The sequence below is a fragment of the Corythoichthys intestinalis genome, chromosome 21 (assembly GCF_030265065.1).
Source record: "Corythoichthys intestinalis isolate RoL2023-P3 chromosome 21, ASM3026506v1, whole genome shotgun sequence".
NCBI classification, from domain to species: Eukaryota; Metazoa; Chordata; class Actinopteri; order Syngnathiformes; family Syngnathidae; genus Corythoichthys; species Corythoichthys intestinalis.
Genome location: NC_080415.1, coordinates 12377026 through 12397280, shown reverse-complemented (window position 1 = coordinate 12397280; position 20255 = coordinate 12377026). Strand labels below are relative to the sequence as shown.

Sequence of the window (20255 nt, the reverse complement as noted above, 5' to 3'; positions counted from 1 at the left end):
GAGCCTGATAACGATCCTGATTATTTGATTATCATATTATTTTATTCCAATCTGATTATTGATTGGAGAGAGACATGGAAAACAAGCTGGGTCGGGGCTCTCGAGGACCGCACCACTGAAATAGAGCAACCAAAATCCTTTCAAGTTTGCTTTTGAACAAACCCTAGAGAAAAAAAAAAAAAAAAAAACAATAATGGCAAATACCTTAATTTTCGGGCTATAAGCACACCTGACTATAACCTCACTGTAGAATGGGATAGTTAGACCGAAAGATACAAACCGGTAACACTTTATTTGACAGCGGCATCATAAGACTGTCATAAGACCAAATGAACCACCATTAAGCTTTGAACCAATTGGCTGCAAAGATTCATTGCTTCAAGAAGCTTCATTTGGCCATCACTGCTCCCTTGAGGGAGACAGTCAACCTCTGCTGCCACCTGTTGTCAACACTGTTGTCGTCCAACATGCCCCTAGCATGCATCGCAGCGCTACAGATGTAAATAACAATCAAATTCATGTTCTGTGATAATTATTTCTTCAGTTACTGTTCCAGTTCTTTCATTAATTTTCTAGTTATGGTATACATATGGTACACTTTATTTGACAGTGGTGCTATAAGACTGTCACAAGGCCATCATAATTATGACATGACACTGCCATGAGCATTAATAAATGCTTATGGCAGATATTATTCTGTGGCATCCGGCAAATTATCTCAGTTTTGAAGGGATTTAAAAAATTCGAGCTGGACATAAATGGAGCTAGGGACATAATTTGCCGGATTACACTTAATGACATCTGTCATATGCATTCATTAGTGCCCATGATAGTGTCATGTCATAATTGTGACGGTCTTATGGCAGTCTTATGACGCAGCTGTCAAATAAAGTATTACCCATTATCAATAAATATTATATAAATCAACAAATACAGTAAACCGCACTGAATTTAAGCCAGAGGATTCAACATGAGGGAAAATTCTAGCAGTTTATTGTCCGAAAATTACGGCATGTCCTTTTTTGGGGAAGAATGTATTGTTGAGCCTTATCATTAGTTGTACAGTATTTCTTTCAGGCAGAATCGTTAAACCAAGTTTTGTGGTTGAGTTTCTAGATCTGTGTATTTCATTGTGAGTCCTCAGACTGCCATGCAATATTTTTTTTTCTCCAGAATTTAGCTTTCGTAATCTGTCGTGTAAATGCAGTGGTTGACTTTTTTGTATGTTCAGGATTGAGTCATCAAACTTGGCCACCGTACTGTGGCCACCCCCGCTTGTAAAACCTCAAATCTGCAATTTAGCACTGCCTTTCAACACTCTTCTTCAAAACTGTTAGGCAGATGCGCTAACCACTCATCTACCATGCCACCCTAGAATAAATCAATAAACCACTGATTTAGAGGGACCTTGACACTGCTAAAGAAGGAATTGGCACATATTGATGATACCATCAACATCTCAGCGTTCTGGGCAGATATCTCAATACCTCTCCTCTTCGTTTTACACAGTAACGATGTAAAAAACGTGTTTTTCAATCAACAGCCATCGGATCCCTCAATTCATGTGTTTATTGTTGGCCGCTAATTAGCCGCTAACGACCTTATTGAGGAGGCGCTTCACAGTCTGCGCTGCCCTGCAAAACCTACTAAATAACAAATGCAAAACTCCTTTTAGTTCAGGAACAACATCTACCTCCATTTACCTTCTCTGCATCTTCCACTAAATCAGACTTGACCGCCGACTTCACCGACATACAAAGCTTGTCTCTCATTTAAGCTGTATCACTTCAGCTGGACATCACGCCCTACTGAGGCATAAAAAGCTGAAGAAAAAAAACAGACCGCAAAAGGTGACATTTTCAGCGAATACCATGAAATAAGAAAAAAAATGAGACAAAGTAAACTGATGAATAGCGATTGAACTGCAAATTGGATATGAAGTCTTTTGACAAACGTGTCTATGAATAGAAATCATGAACACTGGACCAAACAGTATTTAAATAATCTTTGGAAAGGAACCACGATGTGCTTCACCAAGTCCGAAAGACAGCGCCAGACCAATTTGTTGTCTGTTAAGCAAGTTGGTCGACGTCCGTGTGTCTTTCTCTTATCGTGGTGATGTGCTGTAAAAACCCACTGTTCTGTTCACCTATAGGAGGCGCTGGTGTTTTCATATGGAACAGGTGGTCTACATACACTCCCACTGCATTTGGTGAGGTCCCTGTCGGCTGCCTGCATTTATTTGTTTTATACTGTTTGTAGCCGGACCAGTTCCTCTTGCTAGTTCCCATCCAATTCCAGACTTCTTCTTTTGTGCGCCGGCCAGGCGCGGGTACACAGGTCCCGAATGGCGAGCCAGTAGTTTACAGTGTCAGAAGCCATCTTGTTTGCCTTCTGAGTCTGTTTCCAATGCACGCTTCAGCCATTGTGATCAATCATGCTTTGACCATCTCTGATCGTTGTTGATGTTGTGTCCATTGTGATGTATTTAAGGGTGCTTTCACATGTCTTGTACTTTTTATGTGGACAATGATGTTGGTTCGGATGTGTACGGTTAAAAAGTCCAAGTATGTGAATAAGATGCATGAATATGCATTACAATAAGCCAGGTGACGTTGCACTCTTTTATCACTGGTTGCAAGAATGTAATTAGAACGTTGAAATATTTATTTTTAATGAGGAAAAAAACTGTTTCAATACATTGTTTGTGTGTTTGTAACTTGTTTAGAAACGAATATTTACGAATACAACTGAAGAGAGTCAATGTAAAAGGTTTTTATGACTAAAGATGTACCGAAAGCAAAATACTTTGCCAAAACTGAATATTGGAAATACTTGGCCGAAAAACCGAAAGGCCGAAAAATACACATGCATATATATATTTATTTTTTAATTTAATTATTTTCCAATTTCTGCCTGCAAGACTGCTTTCTTTGATGTTCCTGATGACTGTATCAATAAATTGTATGAATCCTTGCCGAACCGCATGGATGCAGTCCTTCAAGCCCATGGAAGCCAAACAAAATATTAAATTTGGATCTCACAGCACCACTACTTAATTCCCTTATGTTATGTAACATATTTTTTGTATTTGAAATACATTTTTTGTTCAATTTTCACACTACTTTCTGTCAGCGAAAAAACTTTTGTCTTGCCAAAATTTGACTTTTATGTTTTCATTAAATGGTAAATCTTTTTTTAGTGAAACAAATATATTTTTGTACATTCAACATCATTTGGGAGGATCTGGGGATTTGGGAGGAACGAATAAAAGTCAGGTTATTAGCAATTGTTTCTACAAAATGGATAAGTGACAAGACTTTTGTCAGGGACTATATATATATATATATATATATATATATATATATATATATATATAAATGAAGCAAGTTTTATTTTCCTTCATTTAATATTTCTATATTTCTTTGATACCTCAAAATACTTCCAAACTGCACACATGTTGGCTGTGAGCCAGTAATGTTAGCTCGCTGTGTTTTGATAACGTCATCACAAGGCGAGAAAGGTTCTTCACACGTTTCGATGGTAAACTTTTGGCCTTTTCACGAAAGGCAATTTTAGCTATTTTCGGCTGACAGTTTTTGGCGCCGATTTTCGGTCACATCTGTATGACGGTTATAAAAATAAATATCAAATACTTCATGAATATTTAATACTGCTCAGGTAGTAAACCACAGCTTAATCTTTTCCCATGCAGCCTGAAGTATGCTATGCATTCATACTGTCTCAGTAAAACATCTACCAATGGGGCCATCACAAATATTGTCTCCCAAAATGCAAAAGTAGTGCTTTCGGGTTGAAAAGACCAAACACACATGTAGGGAGTGTGAGACCACTGGGTCTGTCTTCAGTGTGAAAGCACCCAAAGTGTGCATGTTTGTGTTATTTGGATGTGTTTCAAACACAGGCTCTAATAATTCATCTCTAACTGTAGCGTCGCTAATCCTTCATTCCCATCTATCCAAGGTGTATACAGTAAATGATTTTTTTCCCCCTCTCTTTCAGGGAAGCGACAGCGAGTACGAGGTGGACGCCAACCGGCAGAAGACGCACTCTTTCGTCAATCACTACATCAGCGACCCCACCTACTACAACTCGTGGCGCCGCCAGCAGAAGGGCATCTCTCGGGCGCAGGCTTACAGCTACGCCGAGTCTGAGCCCGGCGAACCGGAACACTGCGCCTCCCCACCCCAGTTGCCCCCTCTACCACCTTTGCCGCCACAGCTCAGCTCACCCAGCCCCCAGCAGCAGCAGCAGCCCCAACCCCAGCAGCAGCAGGCACAGGGACAACCGCCCGGCCAGGGCAGCTTGTTCAGGCCCAAAGGCAGCCGGACTCCCACCCCGTCCCAGCAAAGCGTCAACACCCCCGGCCAGCACGCTGCTATCTACAGGCCTCCCAGCAGCCTGGCCCCAGGCTCACGGGCCCCCATCGCAGGCTTCTCCTCCTTTGTGTGAGAGTAGCGGAAAAAGAACAGTGGAAATTTCTGGAAGTTTCCGCCCCACATCCTTTTTTGCCCCATTTCCTGATGGTATTCCAACACTTTTAGCAACGCCTTCAACTTGAGACTTTCTGAGTGAAAGTAAAATGTGATAAAGATTTTTGTTAGTGTTTTGTTTGCATGACTTCTTATCATTTTGTTTAGTTTTCACAAAATCAGACGGCTCAGGCTCCTAAAACTGTGGGGCTCCATTACACCGTTGGTGTGAGAGTAACGGAAAAGGACAATGGACATTTCTGGAAGTATCCACGTGTGATTTGCCCTTTTTTATTTTTACATTTCTGACACTTTTATGAACGCCTTCTTCAACTTAAGACTTTGTGGAACGATTTTGGACACACGGCAATGATACATTCACTCCACTTTTTGTTAACATTTTATTATAGTTTCATAAGACTTATTTTTCCCTTTCCCACATTTTTAGAATTGCCTTCATCTTGACATCTTGAGAGTTTCTCTACTTCTTTACATATTATTTTACAGCATTGACTAAACCTTTTGTAAGCATTTTGTTGACATGAATAATCATGAGATTTTCTGCAACACTTTGGCTGCGTTCAGACTGCAGGCATATCTGATTTCAATCTGATTCCTCCTCAAATGTGATTCTTAGGGCTGACTGTTCACACTATTTTAAGCAATTACCCAAATCAGATCTGGGCCTACTCAGACTGGGGCACATTATTGACACACCTGACTGGTCGTTATGGCAACGAAGGCGTCATCCAACATGGAGTGATGTCACGGACAGTCAAAACACAGCTGAGCTGTTCAGACTGAGAATCATCTTGTCCATATCCTGGGTAGTAACTTGTTACATTAACTCAGTTTGAGTAACTTTTTTAAAAAATGTACTTCTTAGAGTAGTTTTACCACCCAATACTTTTTACTTGAATATAGATTTGTGAAGAACAAACACTACCAGTACTCTTACTCCGCTACTTTGGGCTACACTAGAGTCGTTACATTTTTCCTCTTTATCCCACAAGTTGACTTTATTTTTGCTAGAGATACCGACATGGTCTGTCTCAGTTTGACCAATGAGACGACGAAACAATAAACACACCTACTTCAGCGCTCTTTTCAACTAATGCTTTTTTACTTGAACAGTGGTACCTCGACATACGATGGCTTCGAAAAACGATCCTTTCGACATCCGACGTAAAATGTGACTCTCCATATGACGACATGCTTGAAATATGACGATTTATGACAGTGTCGCAATGTCATTATTTTCTTGTGAGAGAAATCAACATGGCCTCAAAAAGGTTAGTGCAGGTTGTAAAAAAAGGAAGAAGGTGACGCTTACCATTGAAATTAAAAGGGATATTATGGAAAAATATGAGCGTGGTGTGTGCGTCAGTGAACTGGCTTGACAATACAGCTGGAAAATGTCGACTACGATCTCGAGGACGACTGTCATTAATATTATTGGCAAGGAAGTTGCCAGCTTCGTCAGGTTTTTAAATAATTTATTTCAGCACTTGTGCAAAACAACACGGCTACTGTCAGACGTAGTCGACGCTAACAACATCAGAACATGAAATAATGTAAAAGACTCCCCACACTAACGCATCTCTCTTACTCCTGTTGTCAGTTACACGGTGCGTTCAGGAACAGCATGCAAAACACAACCGCCACATTACAACCCGATTTGTTACATTATTATCATTCCGATTTGTATTTATAATTTATTTGTTTTGTCATAGACTTCATAATGCATTGACGGGGCGCGGGGCCAAATCATAAGGGGCCTATCTCCGTCAAAGCTGACAGAGTGGATACACAGATAAAGGGCTTTTTCTGTTAAAAATTCTTGTGAATAAATGGTTAAATCCCTGAATTCTTTATAGATATGGATGTAAAACAGTCTCGATTCTGGGTTAAAAGCAAAAAAAAAAAACGGGCAATTAGCATTTATTTTGTGTAAATATGTCGAATGTGCTACTAGTCTTTAAGTCACTGTGGCGGCCCCCCTAGAAAAACGTAACGCTTTTTGCATTGAAAATTCTTGTGAATAAATGCTTAAATCCATGAATTCTTTTTAGATATTGACATAAAACATCTCGATTCTTGGTTAAATGCCAAAAAAAAAACGGGCAGTTAGTTATTTTACGTAAATATTGCGAAGTATAATGCCAATGCTGTAGCGGCTAATTTTAACGTTAATGTTTCAAAATGCATGCATGGTACAAAAATTTATAATACCGTATTGGCCCGAATATAAGACGGCCCTGATTATAAGACGACCCCCTCTTTTTCAAGACTCAAGTTTGAAAAAAGACTTTTTGAACACCAAATTAATTTTTATACAGAAAATAATTACAGTGCATCTGAAACAAATGATTATAACAATATATTTGAGAGAAAAAACATGTTACTTTGCCTCATTCAAATCTTAATATCTGAACTTTTCAATATGTAAACTAAAGTGGAATCACACTCGTAAATGAATGGCTTCTGGTTTTTGAAATGTAAATAAACCTATTGTGATAAAATAACAAAATTGCAATAACTGCATTAACCATCAAAGTGAAGTCTAACTGTAACTGTAGTCTTGAAACAAATCTGAATAAGGAAAAACATTGCAATGAAATAATGCAAACTGGTCAAACTAGTAGCTGAGATTTTTCATGACAGAACATGGCTTCAATGATATCTGGCGCCATCTAGTTTCATGAATGGGGAGAGTAGCTGAGATTTGTAATAACAGAACATCGCTTCAATGATATCTGGCGTCATCTAGCGTTGTGAATGGGTATAATGTCTAGACCGAGTAAAAAGACGAACCCCTCTTTTCCAATCTTATTTCAATGCAAAAAACACCGTCTTATATTCGGGCCAATACGGTAATTACCTTGAACCCTTGAAAAATCACAAAGACAATCCTTCCTGTTTGTATGCAGTACAGCTGACTGCTAATAAATGAAGCAGAGTGTGGGACGGCCCCATTTGGGAAGGCGTGACGCAGTGAATGGTGAATGTGTCACATCAATACCTTATGAAGTCTATGGTTTTGCTGTGTGGAATTGCTATTTGTATTTGTACCTGCAATATATATGAAAGATTTAGCATAGGTTTTTGGGCTGTGGAATTAATTAATCGAATTGTAATGTATTCTTAAAGGAAAATCCCGCTTGACATTTGACCATTTCGACTTATAAACAAGGTCCTGGAACGAATTAAATTCGTATGCAGAGGTACGACTGTACTTGAGTACATTTTTGGATAACTACTTTTAATTGAGTAATGTAATTTAGAATTAACACTACTCTTAATTGAGTAAAATGTTTGGCTTCTCTACCCACCTCTGTTCATATCTGATATGAAACTACCTCCCCTATGTGGTTTCAATCCCTCTCACAAAAATCAGATTTCCGTGGTTTGTGACTTCAGACCACAGAAGAGCCATCCAGTTTCATTCTGGACAGGCTAAAAATCTGATTTTGGCTGCCAGTCTGAACAAGGCCTTTTTATGACACATGATCATACATCATCTCCGCAGCTGTTTGCTTTTTTTTTTAGCATCACTCATCAGTTTTTATTTCCGACAATTTTAGGAACGCCTTACACGTGAAGCTTTTTGCAGTTACTACACTTTTTTTGTTGTTGTTGTTGTTTTTTTACATAAATTATATTATTTCATATCATGGACTTTTATGAAGTTCCTTCAGTTTGATTTCTGCAAGACATGATATGAAGACACATCTACCAAATGTGTTATTAGTGTTACTTTTTTCTGCATGACTTATCTTTTTTTTGTTTTTTTTTTGCACACACTCAAATGGTACTACCTTTGTATGCCGTACAAAGTCACTCCTTGAATACACATATAAATAGAGACATACGTATGTGTAGATATATAATATGATGCTATATTATATACGTACCTAGAGGACTTAGTCAGTGCTTACTCGGCATTGATGGTGGCTGAAATAGTTTTCTGGGGAAAAAAGTGCTGTTGATTGATGTTGTTTTTGTGTGTGTGAAGCATCAATCAAGTAGCACATCAACGATTTGCTGGACTCATATTTATGAGTATTGTATGAATTTGTATATCAAGTCCATATTCCAACGGATGCCTTTCATGCACGCGGATGACATCTGGTAGTGAACTATGGACATTTACTAGATGTTTTTGTGAATATTCCAATTTGGAATTGCTTTGGAATCAATGGCTGTCACTACAAAAACAAAGGAATTTCCCTTTTTTTTTTGGTCTTCGTCCTTCCCAATTGATGATGTCTTTGAATCAGCTCACCACTAATTAAGCCACTGTCCTGTCGCCATTGCTTTGTTCATATGAGCATGTGTGTGTGTGCGTGTGTAAGCACAGTACCTCCCGAGCTTTACAGATCATTAGTGCGTGTGCGAGTCTGAGCGCTATAAAAACCTGCCCTGACACTCATAATACTACAGTGAAAACTCGACAGTTAGGTTGTTGGAACAGTGTCATCTAATTGTCATTATTTTTGTTTTTTATTTTTTATTTTCCTGTGGGGTGATTTTGTTTCGTCCGCGATTAAAGCTTTACCATGCAGAAGAATGAATATATGATCACAGTACATTTCGGAAATAAATTATTTTTCAATGTTCATTCGGTGTGAATTAAATATTTAAATTCTAATATAACGACGAATTTTCAAGTAATACTAAAATCAGGTAGGTAGGTAAAAACTATCTTGAATTTAAAAAAAAATTCTTACTAAAAAAAGGACCCTGCAAAAATCATTATCTAATCAATCTGTCTAATCTCTAAATTGTTTAAAAAAAAATTTTTTTTAAAGTATATTACTGACGACAGATGTGATTGCAGTAGGGTCAATGATTTTTTTTTTTTAATGGATTTATTGTTTGGCCTGTGGAACTTGTGTGTCCTGCTTAACCCTTTAATGCCAGCAATATGAAGCAATTATCAGAGAATCCCAAAGTTTGAAAAATAAGGTCCTAATGAAACCTTTTTTCCAAATTTGTGAAAAGAAATGTCAAAATGAATATGTGTAATAAGCGCTCAGATATCTATAACCCTTGCTAAATCATGTTTGTTTTTTTCATGGAACCTGCAGATGCATGTGTTGACTTGCATCCATCATTTTTTTTTCCAAAAAGAAATGTCAAAATTCTGAATGAGTCTCAAAATCATGAAATTTTAGGTGTGTCAAATGTGATACGTTTGGCAATATAGGGTTTTAATGTAAGAAGACTGAATGAATGATTTAGATGATTTCCACTGTGCACACTTTATCAGATTATGCACCTTCTAATAATAATAATAAATAAATATAAAGAGGGTGAACTTACCCGAGCGTCAGATGACATTCAAAGTTAATTGGATGACAGTCAAGGGGAGTTGTGGCTAACCTCGTAAACGCAGAGGTTGGAGGAGAAGATTATGAAATTGGAATGAACTCATCCAGATGACTAATCCTCTTTTTAACACATGGGGGAATTTCCATTTGACGTAATGTTGTCCTGTTAATTGTAGACATCAAGAAAAAGAAAACAAGTGACTAAATACACACAGATTTTGTTTTTTTTCTACATGGGATCTGTCATTTTAGGTCAATAACAACAGGTTTCACTTTAAAGTAAGGTTGGGAAAAGATTAAATCCTTATCCCATTATTATAAAACACTCAAAGACTCACTATGCCAACTGTGCCACGACCTGCAGTTGCTAAAATACAAGATTATGAACATCTTAAGTTAAAACATGAGCATTCACAGCCTGACGCCTATCGCCATCAGTGGCATGCAATGAGTTAAATATTATTTGAAATGTGTGTATTTGTTTGTAATTATTTTAATTTTAGTAATTGTTTTATTAACATTGTAACAATTTATAAATCTATTTATAGGTCCAAAAATACAATAATGATTAATAATAAAACACAAATCTTAAATAATTGCGAATATTTTAAGTTTTATCATTTTTTTTTTTTTTTCAACCTCTCCTGTTCAGTTGCTGAACACAGAGAATGGAAATCTGAGTGTCCTATTGGTCTGAACAGTTTTAATGTATCACATGGGTTCACATGTATCACATTTGATATACCATAATGATATTGATATTGACGGGTCAGATTTGACCTTCACTGCGCCATGCCTTCAAGTTGGGGGGCATCCCACAATCCGCTTCAGTTGTTCGCAGTCGGTCGCAGGGACACATGCAACGATCTCACGCCGGATTTAGGTTGAACAAGTACGAAAGCTGTACAGCATACAAACAGGAAGGATTGTCTCAAGAGAAGGTAATTATTTATTTTTTTGTTTTTCACAAGAATTTTCAACGTAAAAATCTTTTGTTGTAAGGCTGCCGTCAAATTGTCTAACAGACTCGCATCATTCTTCAACATCTTTTTACTAGGGCTGTCAAAATTTTCGCGTTAACGGGCGGTAATTAATTTTCTAAATTAATCACGTTAAAATATTTGACGCAATTAACGCATATGCCCCGCTCAAACAGATTAAAATGACAGCACAGTGCAATCTCCACTTGTTACTTGTGTTTTTCAGAGTTTTGTCGCCCTCTGCTGGCGCTTGGGTGCGACTGATTTTATGGGCTTAAGCACCCATGAGCAATGTGTAATTATTGACATTAACAATGGCGGGCTACTAGTTTATTTTTTGATTGAAAATTTTACAAATTTTATTAAAACGAAAACATTAAAAGGGGTTTTAATATAACATTTCTATAACTTGTACTAACATTTATCTTTTAGGAACTACAAGTCTTTCTATCCATGGATCGCTTTAACAGAATGTTAATAATGTTAATGCCATCTTGTTGATTTATTGTTATAATAAACAAATACAGTACTTATGTACCGTATGTTGAATGTATATATCCATCTTGTGTCTTATCTTTCCATTCCAACAATAATTTACAGAAAAATATGGCATATTTTATAGATGGTTTGAATTGCGATTAACAACGATTAATTACGATTAATTAATTTTTAAGCTGTAATTAACTTAATGAAACATTTTAATCGTTTGACAGCCCTAATTTTTACTTAAAATAGTCTAAATGCTAACTGCACGTTTTTTTTTTTGGTTTTTTTTTTTGCTTTTAACCAAGAATTGAGACTGTTTTATATCCATATTCATTAAGAATTCAGGGATTTAATCATTTATTCACAAGAAATTTCACCGGAAAAGCTCTGTTTACATCAGCCGGTTGCCACATTGACTGACAGACTAGCATTGTACTTTGACATATTTACGTACAACAAATGCTAACTGCAGGTTTTTTGTTTTTTCTTTTAACCAAGAATCGAGACTGCTTAACGTCCATATCTATAAAGAATTCAGGGATTTAAGCATTTATTCACAAGAATGTTGAATGAACAAAGCTCTTCGTCTGTGATTCCACTCGGTCAGCTTTGACAGCCACGCCAGCAATGCAGGCCCCCTATTAATCGGTCCCGCGCCCCGTCGATATCATTATGAAGTCTATGGATATACTCCCATTGTGATTATTCATTATGTTTTGTTTATGAGGAGAAAGCAACTAGCAGGAAGGGGTTGTGGGGGGACAGAAAGGAAAATAGAAGACTAGAGAGAGACAGAAGAGAAGAACAAACAACTACAAGAAATATGTTAAACACCTACACTAACTATAAGTACTCTCCATTTACCATTTATCAATATAGTAGGGCTATCGTTATGTAATTGTATGTGTGTGTTCCAGTGGACACCATGTACGGGGCCTGATGACCGAGGAGAAAGAGGAGGGGGACAGTCAAAAGGAGATGTAATTAGGTGGGGTGGAGTAGCAATGTGAGGTGTGAAACCCAGTATTATGTGAATCACTTGTAAGTGTGGATATTTTGATATCCTATTATGTGCTGCCTGATCGCTAATCCTGGCCCCGATAGTTTCTCTACTTGAGTGTGTCTAATTGCAGCCAGTCATGCGTGAATCCCATCAGACGTGTGATGTTCCTGCAGACAAGTGGAAGTGCTGCGCATGGGCCGTCCCAAGGCCACAGCCCCTCCCCAGCCAATCTGGGGGGTGAGCCAGCGCAGCCCACCCCTCCTCCCGCAGCTTCTGCAAGGGGGCAACCACAATCCCTCAGGACCCAGGGTGGTCCCCTGGACCATCTGTGCCCTGATAAACTGGCTTTCAGGGAAGGGATGATGGGACGCGCCACCGGCCCCCATAAGCCAACCCACCGCCGCAACCCCCAAACCGACATGGCACACCGCGGGACCCCCACGGCACGCTAAGCCCGGGGCAGGACATGATCCCAAGCCGAGTGGGCGACAACCTGGCATTCAGCCGGCGACCCGTGCTGGGGCCCAAGGTGGATACACGGGTAGCTAAGACAGGGGAAACCGGAAGCAGGAGAGCCCCGAGAGGCTGTCGCAGCACGGGACTAGAACGCTGAAACCCGCAACTGGGGGCCCAGGTAAAGACGAGGCCCCGCCCCAGGAGCCATGCCATAAAGAGAAGTGTGGGACCCACCTACCGCCCTATTACTCTGGCTGACAGGTGGGAGGGTAGTGCCGTTCACCGCTGATGATGGCCAAAACAAGTCTGACAACTGTGGGACCATTGTGAGGTGAGTAAGCTACGTGTTTTATATTATGTCAAATACTGGGATCATGGCACACGTTTTAATAAGGAGGTGGCTTGGGTGAACTAAAAATACTCCCTGTCCATGGCCGATGCCCGGCGACTTCTCCCACACCATGGTCGCCGGCCGATGAAAGCGTGCCTGCCGAGAATGCGCTTTCCTTGGCTTGGCCTCGAGTAGCACTCCACTCCGACGTCGGCCGATTTGGCTGGCCAATCCAGCCCACTCGGTCCTATTCGCGTAACCGCCGAGAATGCGCTTTCCTCGGCTTGGCCACGGGCAGCACCCCGCTCCGATGTCAGTCGGTTTGGCTGGCCGATCTTGCCCGCTCAGTGCTATTCGCGTGCCCGCCTAGAAGGCACTTTGCTTGGCTTGGCCACGAGCAGCACCCCGCTCCGACGTCAGCCGGTTTGTCCACCAAGAATGGGCTATTTTCGGTGTTCATTCCTGGCGACGAGCACTGCTGTGGCCACAGCAGAACGACATTTCCTAAGCCGGGGCAGGGAAATGACAAAAGTCGGACAAACTCCGGTGGCATGAAATACCATTCGGGAGAGGCGGAAGTTGCCAGTTTTGACCATTATGCAGTCATTTTTCCCTCTCATCCTAAATAAATGCATTTTTAATATTTCATATTCCATTTAGCACAAGACTGTAATTTGTGATGACCATACCATTTATTTAGCAATTGGGGAAAAATACTTAGATAAAAAGAATATCCTGTAAAAATATTGGAGTAAAGATATTGAAACATTCATGACATTTTGCTCCTCTCTGTCGTATTTTCCTCGTTCTGAATCTTCCCCCCTCAATGGGCTGAAATTTAAACCGGATAAAATCGTGACTGCCGACGTCATCATCCAGCTGGGGACGGTCGAGCGCTATAGACCTAAATCATGTGACGTCACAACTCCGCCCCCCGACTGGTGCCGCCATATTGTCCGTCAGCTCATCGTGTTTACATATTACCGCTACGTACATTCCTCCTATTACTGCGTGTTTTTCTGCTTGTCTAAGGAATCACCGCCTAGTAAACGAACCCAAAAACCTTCCTGACAATCGTTAACATTGATTAATCAAAATGGTGAAGGCATGTGTGGCGGTTGGTTGCAGTAATAGAGAAGATAAACGGTCATTTTAGTAGTTGCTGTGTGCCCACTGTTAAAAAGGCAAATCTCGAAAGCAGCACGGTTTGTTTATCTCGGCCCATTATGCGTTTGTGTCGACAGCCGATAGACAGAGGCGAAAACATCAATATGATGCCAACACGATCGCAGACATCATCAGACGGAGACTACGAAGCTCGTCGCCACGGTCGCGCAGCAAGAAGGTGAGCGCAACAACAGGTGTTGTGCCGAAAAATAGCTGCCCTGCGTGAAATGTCCCCCCTGACGGGAGCGCCCACACGGAAACGACTTTCTTGTACCGTGAATATATATTATTTTACTCTGCTTGAACTAATAAATGTCATACCTGTGCGATTGTCATTGGGATATGGTCGTGAAAACCTGTAGACTAATACATTTCTGTTCAAAGATGGTTATGTGACCCAGTCCACGATTTGTTACTAAAATACAGTACTAATATTTTGTGTAATTTAATTATTTAAAACTGATCTTACAGTCGTAAATCGATTACTGTAATGCGTCCACGAAAACATTTGATGTCTTCACGTCAATAAAGCGTTATAAATAAGCGCTCCCGTCAGGGGGGACATTTCACGCGGGGCAGCTATTTTTCGGCACACACCGGTGTTCTGACAAATTTTCCAACCCATCAAAAATTGCTACCTTGTGGTTTTGCGAATGCGCGTAACGTTAAAAATGGCCGCGAACGCAGCGATTCCGAAGTAAACACTACAAACTTTCTTTAAAGAAAGGAATATTTACTTAAGTTTGATCATGTAAAGACATGTACAAAAGTTCTCAGACACATCCTACCATGTTAGCTGCACACAGCAACTGCACCCAGCGCTCTCACTGTTAACGACTTCGTCGTGTCGTTAAGTATTAATTTACGCCATTTTTGTGTTGCACATGTATGTTTATGATGTATCTAGTTTAATTAGCACCTTTGGATAACATTGAGAGTCCAACTGGATGTAAAAGAGGGCTTTTTCAGCGCCACAAAAGCTTTGGGAGCAAAATTTTATAAGGCAGAAAATTTTGACAGAACAGTTGCTCTTGACAGAACAGTTTGGGCATCAAATATGGATCTGGCGACTGGGTCGACCGAAGCTTTTCCAAATAATGGCTTTTATGCAACTCATCCAATGAGTTTAAAGCGTCTAAAAGCACCGGGGCTTCCACAATTTGCAAGTGAATCCACCTTCAGAAACTACGATCATTGACAATATGGACACACAGTGACGGACAATATGGCGCTGCGCTTTGCCAAATTGTTGTTGTATGTAATCGAATCTTCTCAAAATATGATTCTTATTCACATGATGCTATTTAAGATTTTTTTGCTGTTACAGGCACTTTAAAGGTCTTAAGTGTCAATTTTTGAATAGTTGTCCACTTGCTTTCAAAGGGTTTGACTGGACAACAAGATGGCGCCCTCTCTTGTCACCGATGTAGATTTATTGGAGGGATGGCGGTGTGCCTTTAAAACAACAACGGGGCGGGGGCGGGTTGGACGCTGCTGGGAGGCCCGGGGAGGGACGCTCACAAGCAGACGGAGACGCGGAACAACGCACGCAGAAAGGCTAGGCTACCCCCGCCACAGAATCACAACGTCCACTCCTTCCTTTCTCCCTTTCTGGTTCACTCGGCGACGGGCACAAGTTGTGGATTTATACTGTAGAAGTTTCTCTTGCCGGACATCAGCTGAAGGTAACTATTTTGACGTGTTTAACATGTTTTCTGTTTGTTTGTTCAACTTTTAGTCCGTAAAACTAACGCGGGTAGTGCAATCTAATTGTTGGTTTATTCTCGATTGTTATACGTCACTTTAAATTCTACAAACGTTGAGTCGCATCGCTTCTTCGGCCGTAGGAAGACAACAATGAGGCCATCCATAAGCCCCCCTTTCGCCCCCTTTTATTATATTTTCACTGAGTCAGGGGCACGGTAAATGTATATGATTAAAAAAAATAAAACAAAGGAGATCCAAATGTAACATGTTTTCGTGATGACGTCAATGAATACCTTTTTATCAAGTGCACAATGAAACAAGGAAACTGATGTTAAATGAAGCATAAGCGTGAATTATGAACCTATTTACACATAGAGGAGTGATGACTCTGTGTTATATTCATTTTTAGTAGCATTATTGAATGTTTGCTGTATTTTTATTTATATTTTTGTGCTTTTTTTTTCTCAGTGACATGATTTATGTTTCAGTCTCCCAAAGTTAGAGTAGGTTTCAACTTGAACAGCAGAATAATTTAATCAAGGGCAGATGGACTGGAAGGCTCACTTTTCCCAACTTATTATATAACTTGTAATGCTCTGCACACGAGTAGAACTTACATCTTGAGCTGTGAGATCACATCCAGACATGTACAACTGCTGAGCTCTGAATCGTTGATTTAAACTGGAAGAATACAATGGAGGATTAAACATGTCTGCTGTTGGAAAGTTGTACAATAGAAATCACATGGAAATCATTGCTTGCATTGATCAAGCAGAGTGGGTATAGTAGCCAAAAACTTTACTCAAGTAAGAGTGGTGTTACTTCAAAATAAGATTACTCAAGTAAAATTAGTCATCCAAAAAATGTATTCGAGTACTAGTAAAAAAGTATTTCGTGAAAACTTATACTCAAGTACTGATTAACCCTTTAACACCTAAACCTATTTTGGCCGAATTTGCATGCATTTGATGTTGCACTTATATTTCAAAGAAAAAATTGTTCACAATGGCCAAGTTGGGTCCCTTTTTTAAGGACACCTTGAACTTCATATCCAAACTGTTGTTTTCTTCACTGACCAATTATAATCCACATTTTGGACCGAAAAAGACAGAAAAAAAGCAAAATATTTTTTCTAAATTTGTAATGTTGATGTCCCATTGACAACCAAACATGCTCGACCAAACGTTTTGAAGCTTGATAATATTTATTCTACTTGTTAGGATGAACATTCAATAGAAAAAAATAAGATTGAATAGTTTTATGTCTGACAATTCAACACAAACAGCCAGTATGGTCATAGGCGTTTTTGGCCTTTACACATACTATGGTCAAAACGGGTTATATACAGTGCAAAATAGTGAGAGAAAAAAAAATATATATATCATCTAACACAAAAAGGGTTTGGAGGATATCTCTTTGTGAAGTTAGGTGTTATACCCATCACCTTATCTAAAGTATTTACGTACATGCAACCAAGCTTCTCGAACACTCATCTTTATAAAAATTTCCTTGAAGAAAAATGTATATAACATTGAAAAAAAGTATTTAAAAAATATTGACAAGTAGTTCAGTTCAATTCAAAATTTTCTGGCATACGACCCAATAAAGTTTTTATTTTTTTATTTTTTTGCGAACTCAATAAAGCTTCTGCATGAACAGGTCACGGAGCTGCGTCACACACAACGTCACACAGCCTACTCCGTCCCGTTTGTGCGCTGATGTCAGCCTGTCACTTCTACGCGTAGAAACGCCGACTCATCCCAGGAAAACAACGGCAAATACGGCTCATCTTCTTCCTTGGATTAATGAAATAATGCATTAGCTTGCGCTAAATTTAGTTTTAGATTCATTCTGCACGTTTCAAAGTCGCTCGCTCAAACTGGCCGTTGTTTGCTTCAGCATGCCTCCTTTTCCTTAGTTGGTGCCTCGCTCGGAAATGCATTTAATTTTTTTTTCAACAAATGTCCACATTCGGTTCGTCCTTCTTGACATCACAACGACTGTTGGGATATGTAGTCTTTTGCGCTTCTTTCGGTTTTGAAAAAGGACAAGAAATGATGGAAGTATGGAGATAGATACATGGTCCATGCAGCGTTTTAATGCATATTTATGAGTGCAATAAAACTATAAAACTCAAATGACAATATCTCCCGTTTTTCTTGGTCGATTGACTTCAAATAAAAACTGGTGTGGACATCAACTTCCGTACTTTCAAATGAGACCAACCAGCGGCACGTGGGTGACGTAATTACAGCGTGACAAAGCTTCAAAGACGACATGGGTAAACGCGTCGCTGCCGACACGTTCGGTGTTAAAGGGTTAACATTATGAGGAACTGCTTAAGATGTTGGTTAAGATGTACTGTATCATATTACATAACCACATTAAGCCAGAGAAATACAAAAAAAAAAAAAAAAAAAAACAACAACATTGAATTACGGCGAGAGAAATCAAATCTACAGAAATTAATCATTATTCTTTCAAAGAGCATGAGTGCCCTCTAGTGGAGAAAGCATATTTCCTATTATGAAATGAAAAGGATCATATCTCCACGGTTTTCGTGGTCAATCGGTGCCAGATAAAAACTTGGAGGGAGATTAAAATCTGCACGTTCGAGTCATGTTGACAGCGGCACTCTAGGGCTAGGTTCATACCGCAAATTTTAATGCACAACTACAATTTTTTTTTGTCATATCTATTTTTTTGTGTGCCAGTTCAGACTGCCTTTGTTAATTGAGCCAGTTCAAGTATCACTCATTCGCACTAATTCGCAGTCTTAGATGTGCTGTGCAAACTGACGCGCATGCGCAGGAGCAATCAAAACAAATGCTACCTCAAGGGCATTCTAGGGTGATCATATTTTGATTTCCAAAAAGAGGACACAAATAACAGACATAAATAATGTACTAGGGCTGTCAAACGATTAAAATTTTTAATCGAGTTAATTGCAGCTTAAAAATTAATTAATCGTAATTAATCGCAATTCAAACCATCTACAGAATATGCCATATTTATCTGTAAATTTTTGTTGGAATGGAAAGATAAGACACAAGATGGATATATACATTCAACATACGGTACATAAGTACTGTATTTGTTTATTATAACACTAAATCAACAAGAAGGCATTAACATTATTAACATTCTGTTAAAGCGATCCATGGATAGAAAGACTTGTAGTTCTTAAAAGATAAATGTTAGTACAAGTTATAGAAATTTTATATTAAAACCCCTCTTAATGTTTTCGTTTTAATAAAATTTGTAAAATTTTCAATCAAAAAAAATAAACTAGTAGCCCGCCATTGTTGATGTCAATAATTACACAATGCTCATGGGTGCTGAAGCCCATAAAATCAATCGCACCCAAGCGCCAGCAGAGGGTGACAAAACTCCAAAAAACACAAGTAATAAGTGGAGATTGCACTGTGCTGTCATTTAAATCTGTTTGAGCGGGGCATGTGCGTTAATTGCGTCAAATATTTTAACGTGATTAATTTTAAAAATTAATTACTGCCCGTTAACGCGATAATTTTGACAGCCCTATAATATACGTTTAATCTTGTATTCAAAGTTTATATGGATTGATAGCATTGTGCGTGCATTACGTACATGTATACTAACAGTTTGCCCCAACTCTCACCCCGTGTAAGCAATCTTGAAATATTGCTCATTTGGAGCACAGATACCCCACCCCTCCCACTATTTTATTTTTCTATGGCTGTTGTCAAGCTCGCCTCTTACCTAAAACCAGCGTTCAAGCTAGGCGCTAACACTAACGCACAGCTCCATCGCTAACGTAGCACCCTATTTCTCTTGCTCTTTGCTGACGTAACTGCTGCATTAATTCAGATTTGGGGGACTTGACAGTTCAGACCGTAGCCACATTCTGGAAAAATGTGGCCCAGATTGGATTTTAACCACACACGAAAGTGACGTAGATCGGATTTGAAATGGTCCACTTTTATGCAACCTTTCTCATTCAGACAGTTAACAGTCAAGTTAATGCCTAAGTTGAGTCGGAAAAACATGAAAATCTCGGATTTTTGCATTAAGACCTGCTGTATGAACCTAGCCTAAGTCAAGTACTTACATTCTTACGGTGCTTTAAAGACGCTACATGATTGTACAGACCGGCGTGATCATGGAATGGCAAACTTGAGTCTGATTGGTATAATGGAGTCATGTGATTGTTAGGTAAAAAGTATGGCTTAGTAAAACTACTGTTAAGTACATTTTTCTCAAAAAGTTACTCAAGTTAATGTAACTGAGTAAATGTAATGCGTTACTACCCACCTATGT

At 39.2% G+C, this 20255-nt stretch overlaps 2 protein-coding genes across 5 annotated transcripts in view; both read left to right on the top strand.

Moving 5' to 3' along the window:
* Positions 1-10251, top strand: part of sdk2b (sidekick cell adhesion molecule 2b) — a 234317-nt gene extending 224066 nt beyond the window's left edge. For 3 of the 4 annotated variants that reach the window (XM_057825360.1, XM_057825359.1, XM_057825357.1), the window contains exon 45: positions 4024-10251. In XM_057825360.1, coding sequence (XP_057681343.1) covers positions 4024-4473 — 450 coding nt within the window. In that variant the 3' untranslated portion in view covers positions 4474-10251. Of the gene's footprint in view, positions 1-2155; positions 2213-4023 lie in introns of all 4 variants that reach the window. The other variant, XM_057825356.1, reaches the window with a different exon arrangement.
* Positions 10252-15762: 5511 nt separating this feature from the next.
* Positions 15763-20255, top strand: part of cdc42ep4b (CDC42 effector protein (Rho GTPase binding) 4b) — a 44728-nt gene continuing 40235 nt past the window's right edge. Inside the window, exon 1 of the mRNA XM_057826056.1 lies at positions 15763-15934. The gene's annotated coding sequence lies outside the window, so the exon portion shown is untranslated. The remainder of the gene's footprint in view (positions 15935-20255) is intronic.